At 41.8% G+C, this 10323-nt stretch overlaps 1 protein-coding gene across 3 annotated transcripts in view; it reads right to left on the bottom strand.

Annotated features, from left to right (window-relative positions):
- Positions 1 to 10323, bottom strand: part of bcl9 (BCL9 transcription coactivator) — an 84964-nt gene that overhangs the window by 2724 nt on the left and 71917 nt on the right. For 2 of the 3 annotated variants that reach the window (XM_043235790.1, XM_043235779.1), the window contains exons 5-10: positions 7156 to 7490; positions 4393 to 4503; positions 4126 to 4285; positions 3111 to 3210; positions 711 to 3000; positions 1 to 285 (exon numbers count right to left, since the gene is read on the bottom strand). In XM_043235790.1, the coding sequence (XP_043091725.1) occupies positions 1 to 285; positions 711 to 3000; positions 3111 to 3210; positions 4126 to 4285; positions 4393 to 4503; positions 7156 to 7490 (3281 nt within the window). The remainder of the gene's footprint in view (positions 286 to 710; positions 3001 to 3110; positions 3211 to 4125; positions 4286 to 4392; positions 4504 to 7155; positions 7491 to 10323) is intronic. The other variant, XM_043235800.1, reaches the window with a different exon arrangement.

The raw sequence follows: 10323 nt of genomic DNA, 5'->3' as shown, positions 1-10323 counted from the left end.
CGGGCATGCTATTGTTCATAGATGGTAGGTTTGGCGATCGAGCAGGCGGCGAGTCATCATCGGAGCTAGCCACGGTTTTGATTGCATCATGGTAGAGGGGCGTAGAACTGGGCATGGCGAACTTGGACATGCGAGACATCATGATGGAAAGAGGATTTTGGGATAACGTTGGCTCTGGGGGCATTGTGTAGGGGCTGCTGGATGGAAGACTTCCTGGCACATTCATGCCACCTGGCTGACTGGAGGAACTACTGGGGGGAGGAGCTGAGGGAGGAGGATTACCACCTGAGAACAGAAGAGGACAAAGGAGATCAAGAGAAGAGAGATTTAAGATGATGGAAGACAAGCTTTCACCAATGACCTTTTATTTGACACCTCTTAGGTCAATAGCTGCTACAAAAATACTGCTAAAAAAGGTCCATTATAGTATAATTAGCAGGAATAATTGAGACCACATGAAAACAAAGTGCCACTAACTATACAATATATGTGATTGACATGAAGTTGCTAAGTCACCTATAGTCAACCAAATGTCTAAAGTCTAATGGGGACCATCAAACAGTCCCAACAGCAGTACATAATAAACAAATACACAAAAAGACTTTATCCACATAAAAATATGCCACATTTACACTGCCTAAAAAGTAAACGTGTATAAAATACATATTGACGGATAAAGACAGTCGTTTATACAGGAAATTGTATTGTACCTTGCTCTACACTGCTCATCATATTTGGTGACGTCATACTAAGTGGAGGCTTGTTGTTCTGAGGGATTCCTGGGCTTTGCATGGGTGGCTTCGGTGACGACGTCCAGCCAGGGGAGGGGGCAGGAAGTGAAGGAGACTTCATATGGACGGGTGATGCCCCTGCTGAGCCCATCATGGGAGGAGACTTAATGGCTGCCGCTGCTGCTACTGCTGCCGCTGAAGGTCCGCTTAGCATACCAGCCAGCTGGGACGGCGTCTGTGGAGACTTGAGGTTACCTGATGGTGAGCCCAGCATCGGTGACTGGACCTGCCGCAGTGTTGGTGACTTTAGCGGGTTGACATTGATGTTGGGCGAATTAGCAGGGCCAGATTGGACATTCAGGTCTGAGGGTTTGCGACTCATATTTCTCTGGCCAGGTGGAGGCCCTGAGCTATTGGGAGCTTGGTTCGGTGGTAAAGGAGGCATGTGACTAAGACGACCATTTCCACCCACACTGCCTCCTCTTTGGTCAGGTCCAAAGGGTGGCTCACCTCTGGGACCTCTTGGATTTCCAGGGCCTTGGGGACCCATGCCAGGGAATTGTCGGTTGGGTCCCATGTTGAGGTCTCCTGCGTGGGGCTGGTCAGGGAAAGGAGGCCCCTGCATCATTCTCTGTGAAGGAACTACATTGTCAGGCATTGGACCTCCACCTTGCCTCATCTTCATAATTTCCTCTGGACTAAGATTCATTGGTGGATCTCTCATCTTAGGGGGCATCATCTGAGGGCTAGGACCCATGTTTACATTGAGGTTTCCAGGTCCCATGCCAAATTCATTCATGTCTCGACCAAGACCTTTCACAAACTCCATTCTTGAGGAGGGGCTCATAGGACCATCACCTGGCATTCTGGGAAACATCATGCCACCTCCATTTCCAGGCTCCATGGGTCTTTGATTACCCATCATTCGATTCATCTCCATCATCATGCCAGGCGTCAGACCCATACCTTGTTTATCACCCATACCTTGATGGAACATAGCTTCCTGTACAGACTGAGGATTAGGGAATCTTTCCACCCTCCCACCCGGACCTCCAAACATCCCTTGCCCAGGAGGGAATCCCCTCCCATCCCCCATTTTTGGCATATCATCAGGCCAGTTCATTCCAGGTCTGGGCATAGAATTGGGCCCTCCCTCCATATCTGGGTTCATCATGCCAGGAAAGCCAGGCATCCTCTGCATGTGGGGATGCATTCCTCTGGGACCCATGTTCATCTGGTCGGGGAATGGTTCAGGGCCACCAGGGCCCCACACCTCTCCAGGATTCATCTGGTAGGGTGGCGGCGGACCCCGCATCATTCCTCTAGGTCCAGCCTGATGAAGCATCATATCTCCCATTGGTCTGTGCTGCAATTGCTCCTGTTTGCGCTTTTTCTCCTCATAGAAGTCTTGCTGCAGTTTTAGCCAGGCCATTTGCTCTGGGGTCATATGGTCTCCATGCTCTCCACCAGGACCTGGATGTGAGTTCATAGGTCCTGGACCTGGTGGAGGGGGTCCCAGATCATCTGGGGAAAAGGGCATGTCTCTAGGACCAGGAGGACCAAAGGGGGGCCCATCTGGACGTTGTCCTCCTGGACCACCTGGCTTTCCGAGGCTTTTTGACTGGGCCATCATGGCTTGGAGAGGCCCTGGTTCTGGTTTCTTGGGTCCTCCTTCCATCATTGCAGAATTAGGTGGGGGTCCACCCATATTCCCTTGGCCCATGGCAGCCATGTCCTTGTCATCTGGGAAGAGCATCCGCTGTATATCACGTAAAGTCTGTAAAGAACGTTCCCTGTGTTCAAGTTGCTCTTGGGAAAGGCCCTCAGGGTTGTCCCCCATGCTAGACATGATTTCATGAGCCAGCTGCTGGTGATGTTGAGCTGTGAGCTTGGCATCTGCCCCTTTAGGTAAATCTAAGGATGGGAAGCTCTGTTGAGGGCCAGCATTGGGAGGCTGGTTGGAGGCCTGGCTACCAGGTGTCCCTGCAGAGTTGCTACCATCGTGAGATCCAGCACCATCCTGTGGGCTACTGCTGGGGAGGCTCTTAGAGTCCATACCAGCTGAAGGTGCATTGTCTGGAGGCAAGCTAGTTGGTTTTGCCCCCTGGCTTGGTTGCTGAGGTTGGGTGGGTTGCGCTTGAGGTTGTTGCTGCTGGCCTGGCTGCGCTACTTTAGAGGCTGCTTGGTGGTTCTGATCACTGGCAAGAGATGAGGGCTGTTGCTGGGACGGAACTCCTTGCTGTTTAGTGTCACTTCTGAGGGACCCAATCTGATTGTTATAAAACAGACATTTTTAATGCATCTGTTAAAATCGTGAAATTGAGTAGCAAACATTCTTGACATTTATTGTGAACACAAATCAGAGATGTCCTTTCTTACCAGGGGGAGCTGGGGCTTTCCACCCTTGCCATTAGAGATATTATTCATGTGGTAAGTGATGATGTTGTCTACATGTCCCGTTATGACTGCATCTGCCGCCCTGAGATGAGAAGAAAATTGTCACAGTTATTTGCATAACCCTTCTAACCAAAAACAGCATTCACTTTAATATCTGATATAAAGCTCAAGTGTGTATTTATTTTCACGTGAAACACTTTTGTCAATCCCAGTTTAATATTTAGCAACAACAGTTGATTTTCTTAAACTCTTTGGCACTACTTTAAAATTGGAGTCTGACCATATCAAATAGACAGGCAAAGCAACACTGGCAAATGAAAAACTTTTTAGTGATTCTTTTGACAGTGGCACAGAAATCACGCATTTGAGCTTTATTACAGAACATATTTATTTCACTCACACCACGTTACACACTAGCAATCATTATTCGAACTATCCATGCAGCTGCCAAAAGCCACATTCACACCAGTGTTAGAAAAGGATAGACAAATAGTCACACAAGAAATTGACACTTAGCTCAGTCCCATCTAGTGTGATGGTAGAGCAGTAATGGCACTGCTCTGTGGGAGACTTTCGTTATGGTCACAACATCTGACAAAGTTTCTGACACATCCTGTCACTAACATTTGGCATTTTAATATCTGCCATCTAAGGGTCTAGTTTAAGCAAACATGTTGCTGTCAGTGCTCAAATGCTTTCATCTTTTACCACTACTACTTTTAGACATTTCTTAGTTCAGCAAAAAGAAAATATGAAAGGGAGAGATAGTGATAGAGGGATTTGCTTCTTTGAACTGACAAAACCACGGCACTATGATTTAACAGAACAACTGCATTTTAGTAGTGCACCCGAGGATGCAAAATGTTAGCAGTAGCATATATTTATTTAATGCCATGTCAGCATCTTAGGCTATTTTCATGGCAAAAACAATAAAAAAAATGTATGCAATTATATTATGACAAGAACCATTTATAAAGAACAAACAGGAAATATTTACTTGTTGGCCATCTCTGTGGTGAAGACGTAAACGACCTTTGACCCTGGTTTCTGCCCACTCCCCAATTCAGACGCTGTGCTCTGTCCTCCAACTGTATTATGGGTAGGCGTAGAAGCAGAAAGAGCAACTGGATCTGGCTTTATGTCAGCGGAGTTACAGTCTGTGCAAAACATAGTCAGCATTATACATGCGATCATATAACATTAGTTACAAAAAGACAGCTGTTAAATTGTGCATTTGATTATTAACAATATTTAAACCACATACTGAAGAATCCTGGGTCATCTTCATCACTCTCTCCCCCTGAACACCAATCTGCACCACTGTATGGCAATCGTCGCTCTCCAACACATAACCTTTTCGCTCTACTGCCCATTTCTTTAAAGAGACAGAAGAGTAAGATTACCATGATGTTCGTGAAACGATCATATGATTTCTAGTGCTAGGACATACATTACTAAATTGTAGGGTTGTTCAAACACAACTATGGATAGAAAATGCAGAAAAATCCAACCAAACGGTACCAGACTAGGTTTAGAATTTGTGAGCAACAGACCTCTTAAATTTTTTACAATCGACATGAATACATTGTGCATTTCTATTCATTATAAATTCCACATTTGTCTGGAAAGTGCGGTGTTATCCTTTGGCATTTTCTCCTCATACCATGTTGACTAATCTAGGCTGTTCTGAAACTTTTAAAGGTGTCTAGGATTGCTTAAAACAAACTTTAGATAACTTGGAACCAAAAATACCTACATTGCTCCAGAAAAAATGAACACAACTTTTCATGGACAACATAGAAAGTTATTAGTCACCATTAAATGTCATGAAACCACAGGCTCTCAAAAGGTTTAGAGAAGTGAATGTACAATAACTGTTTGCAAACCAGCCACTTACATTTCACCAATTATGAGGATAAAACTTTCAAAGACTTTACACATTTACATAAAATCCATGACAATGCACATATAGCTTAGCACTTTGCTAGTGTAATGCACAAAAACACAGCTTTTTCACTTACTTTAAGACTTATATGATACATTTTTTTAACCATTACACTTTTTGTGTTTTTTTCTGGAAATGTTAGTCATATGTCAGATTTTCTAAATTTATGGCCAGTTGTGCAGGCCACCAATAACATTACAGCATCCAGGAGTTAAAAGGAACACATACAACAGTCTAAACAGGTGAGAGGAAGAAGTAAAGAAAAAAAAAAAGGAATCACTGTCAGTGTGAACAAGGTTTTAAAAAGACAATTCAGTAGCACTATTGTTAGTGTGTATTCAGCTGGTTAGTTCCCAGACCACAACATCTCACTGAAACTAGGACACAGTTGGGTCAAAAGGGGAGATATAAGACTTCCTGTGTACAGAAAACACACACTCTGCTCAAACGGCAAGAGCAAACTCTCGACAGCTTGAACAAACACAAACACGCACACCAAACAGACTTACAAGCTGTCTCCTGTGAGCATACAAGAACATGGGTACACAAAGAAAACCAAACAGGTTGCTTCTGAACAAGCCATTTCTGACTTAAACATCAACATCAGCATTTAAAATAAACTTTTAAACATACACCGACAGACTTCAATGCTGGGCCTCAAGAATTACCAATGCAGCAAATTAACTGAAAAAAATCTGACACGAAAACAAAAGAACAATACGAAAAAAAAAAAAAACCGTGAGCCTCACACTAAAATATGTTTATGTAGAAGCATTAACAACCAGCAGGGGTCCTTCTGACTGTCAGGAACACCAACCTTTAAAAAAAAAAAAAAAAAAAAAAAAAGAGAGAGAGGGAGGAGAGAAGAGAAGAGAAGAGAGAGAGAAAAAAAAGCAAGGTGGCTCCCCCTCACTTAGCAAACCAAATGGTTTGTTCCCTGGCGTTCCTAAACCAGGCCTATCCTGTGATGCTGCCACTAGAAAACATACAGGGTGTGAATGTCTTCATGCACCACTACAGCACTGCCAAATGAACAAGCGCATACATGAGACAAGAAAACCAGAGAAAATGTGTGGCCCTTGGGATAAGGTGCATGTTAGCATCATGGGTCATTGAAAGGTCATTCGCAATGGAGCTTTGCCATGTTCTATATATGGACACAAAGACAGAATGAGCATCCAGAATAATCCTCTTTTGCATTTATATCTCACATCTTATTTAAATTTGCATCTTTTTGTTCATAATGTTCAAATAAAATAAAAAACAATTTTTAAATACCACAAGAAATAAGACCATCTTGCATTCTTGATCAGTATTTTAATCACACAAAATTTCTTTTTCGTTTGTGTGATGGAAATTCATCCAATTAACATGTGTGATTTATTACAAGGCAGCAACAAAATAACCAGATACTACTAAACCTGCAAGTAAAATAATTCCCTACTGTGAGAGCCTAGCGCTTAAGGGTTAGTGATGGTAAATGAAAAACTACTGTACTTTGCAAGGCTGTAACTACATTTTAGGCAATGAAGGTAGTACTTTAAAATTTGACAATTAAATAATAATGGCAATAACAACAATTTGGGTGACCACTAATCTCATTGCATTATGCAGGTTACAGTGCTACAGTACATCGACCTGAGGTGAGACAAATATTACTTCTTGCAAGTTCAGCCATAATTTATTTTTTTTTATTTGGAATGAGTAATTGAATGAAACAAAAAGGGGGGGTGGAATGTTTAAGCAGAAACTGCTCCATTTCCTGAGAATGAACCTAATGCACAAACTTCATGTCCATTCAATGTCAAAGCAAGGTGGTAATAGTATCACTCTGTGCCACAGGATGATCACAATTTTCAGAGATACAAAAATAACTGCACATCATGACACCGTTCAATATAATTACCTGACCAATATAGTAACGCAAGACACTGGAGATGCTTAAAACCACACTAGATGTCATCTAAAACCATAGTTGTAAATAATCCCTTTAATGAATGATACAGTATGAATGCAAGAGCTCTGAACCAGCGTCATAATTGAAAATACAAGTGAAAAACAAAAAATAACATTTTTGTTTACCTTTCTGGTCCCCTTCATTGTTTGGCGTTCCTGTATCCCTTTGTTCAAATGACTCCACTGAAGTGCTTCTCTCTCTTTTAATCTTGCCTTTTGCCCCATTGCCTGAACTCAGGCCTTGTCCATTTTTGAGTCCCATACTCCCTATGGGGCCTTGGGGACCTTTGGGTGTGTGGCTTCCACTCAGCGACTTGGGGTCACAAGGAGACGGCTGTGATTGGCTGCCGGCGCCCCCTTGCTTTCCCTGGTTGGGCAGTTTGGAGTCCATCTGTGCGGCGCTGGAGGGGGACATCACGGGTGGCGACCTCACCATGGCCTCCTGCTTGGATTTCGGACTGCTGAGAAAGGAGAAAGGAAAAATGTGTGAGATTGACCCAGGGCACACAGCTTGGATGGTCAAGATCAATAATGTCAGCGCTGCTAAACAAATGGCAAAAATGATTTTTCAAATCAAACTGTTAAAAGTTGGCAGTAATATCCAAATTAAAGAGAGCCTTTTAATGGTAATGCAATTTGCCTTATCACTACATCTTGGATTTGTTTATAATGCATCATGGTGTTATCATGTATGGGTGTTACAAGCTATAATGTGTTATTTCTGTGATGATTTGAGCATTAGTATTGCACACTGTTCTGCAAATGTGTTATGCTTTTTTTTAAAAAAATATTTCTTAAAATGTTTCATAAAAAGTAACTACCGTTCAAAGATTTAGAGTATCATTTTTAATCAGTACTTAATTATTTCGAAATAAGTCTCTTATGCTTTTATTTAATCAAAAATACAGTGAAAACTGCAAAGCTACATTTTTACCTTAGGTGTCACATGACCCTTAAAAAAAAAACAAAACAACAACATTCTAATATGCTAACGTGGTGCTTATGGCTATTTTTTAAAATCACCAACAGGTTGCGCTTCTTACTTTTTTTCCCCAGTAACATTTAAAAAAAAAATTAAAACTGAAGAATAAACGAGATTTCTTTAATATCAATAAAATCATGTCACTATTTGTGTTTTTATTGCATATTTTGGAGTTTATACCCATCATATAACAAGATTATATCCTAGTCATATTACCTTGAAACAATCCAAAAAATGCATTTACTCAATAGTTCCACATGTTGCAACATCAGGAACGAAAAACAATCATTTCTACCATTTCAACCAGCAGAATCCTATTAACTTCCCTTTCTTTGGTAAAGCATACCACTTAGACCAGAATGAGAAAACGGAGACGACGAGTCCCATCTTAGCAGCTGACTGACCGATTGCAGCCACCACACCCTGAAAACATGCCATTCGATAATAGGAGGGAAATCTTGACGTGTACCGGTGACGCAATTACAGTACTCTCAGCGACCTTCTGTACTAGCCCTGTTCTTTGTTGACAGACCGCCAGGTTAATATTTAATCAAAACTCGACAAACCAGATCTCCCACAAGCTAGCCTCCATCCATACCCAAAGCAACGGGTCCACAGCGCCTGGTTACTGGGGAAACCAGTAACAGGCCAACGGTAAGGGCTGGTCATTGTTGGACATCTTTGAGTTTGGCAGGACTTGTCCATTTTGCTTCCATATTGTATCCTAGTGTCAGGCTGAAAACGCAAATTGCTTTCCAAAAGTGAGGTACCGGTTTCACAGGCCAGAGCTCCGCGCACAACGCTAAATATTTTCCAGTATTCAGAGAAAATCCAAACGCTTTGGACAGCAGCCGCGAAAATACACAGAATGGGTTGTGATTAGGCTATGGGCCATAGCGTTCACCGAAGGACTCCCAGGAGCCCCGCTGCTGACTCCTTAACCAATTCCAGATCTGTGAATCAGCAAGAGCAGCCATTTTGGAACCAACGTCCAGCAGGGCGGGATGTATATATCCTCTGGCTGAGCTGAAGTGGGTCAGTTTCTCAAATGCTCAATGAGGTTCTGGAAGCTTTCCAGGTCCACCGCTGCCTTTAGGGCACAGTTTGCCCTGCACTTGTGCTGCAGTTACTTCAGCTCGCACTGGTTTCCTGTCTATAAGAGACAGCTCAATGGCTATAAGGAGGGTGGGAATTGCGAGTAAGTGGGCAGCAAATGATTTCGCTGGTGTGGTGCATCTCCATTAGGGAGAAATTAAAACAACAACTACTCCTCATACACTTAAGAACGGTTTAATACAAGATAATGGTGAATTAATAGTATCCACAATTGTGTCTGACTGCATTAAAACTGTTTGTTAAGGGAGTTACCAAGGGAAATAAAACTAAGGAAGAAACAATAAACAAAAATTTATTAAAATTAGGGATATGCAATACTACATTTTCCAAAATCAACTAGGCTATATGAAATCCAAGAGCTTTCAGACCCTGCATAAACATTACTTCACCTGACACGTTCAAGGCCCAGAAAGGTAGCAAAGGCATCATTAAAATAGTCCACGTGACATCAGTGGTTCAAATCTAGTAATATGAATCAAAAAGAATACTTTTTGTAGTTTTTGTTTCTTTGTGCACAAAACGTATTCTCAGGAGCTTGATAACGAACCACTGATGTCACATGGAATATTTTAATGATGTGTCTGGTTGCATTGCTGTCGGTTGAGGGCTCTCAGATTTAATCAAAAATGTGTTTCGGGAAAACTATCCCTTTATATGAAAATCACATAAAAATGCTAAATATTGTCAGCGCCGGTAGCCTCGTGGGCTCGATCCCGTCCCCCATCTCTTTCTCTCTCGACCACTTCCCTTCCTGTCAGCTATGATCTGTCCTATCAATTACCTTAAAAGTAAAGCAGCAAAAAAATAAATAAATTGCTAAATATCGCTTCCAGCATTATTTAAAATATCTTTCCTGAAGCTCTTTATTTTTACTTTTGAACAAATCCATTATTATTATTCATTTGAACAATGTGCTATTTCATTGCTATATACATCCTATTGTTGAAAAGTTTGGGGTCAGAAAGATTTGAAAACTTTTTTTTACAAATGAAAAGCTTTCAAGCCATGCGAAGCTGAATTTTCAGCATCATTACTCCAGTCTTCAGCGTCACACGATCCTTTGCAAATCATTCTGATATACAGATTTGCTGCTCAACAAATATGTCTAATGATTTCCAAATGTTGAAAACAGCTGCTTAATGTTTATATAAAAACCGTAATAAATTTTAATGTGATTTTTGACGAAGAGTTTAAAA

This window comes from Puntigrus tetrazona, chromosome 1 (assembly GCF_018831695.1).
Source record: "Puntigrus tetrazona isolate hp1 chromosome 1, ASM1883169v1, whole genome shotgun sequence".
Lineage (NCBI taxonomy): Eukaryota > Metazoa > Chordata > Actinopteri > Cypriniformes > Cyprinidae > Puntigrus > Puntigrus tetrazona.
Note: the sequence above shows the minus strand (reverse complement) of the source record. Positions and strands in the feature narration are given on the sequence as shown.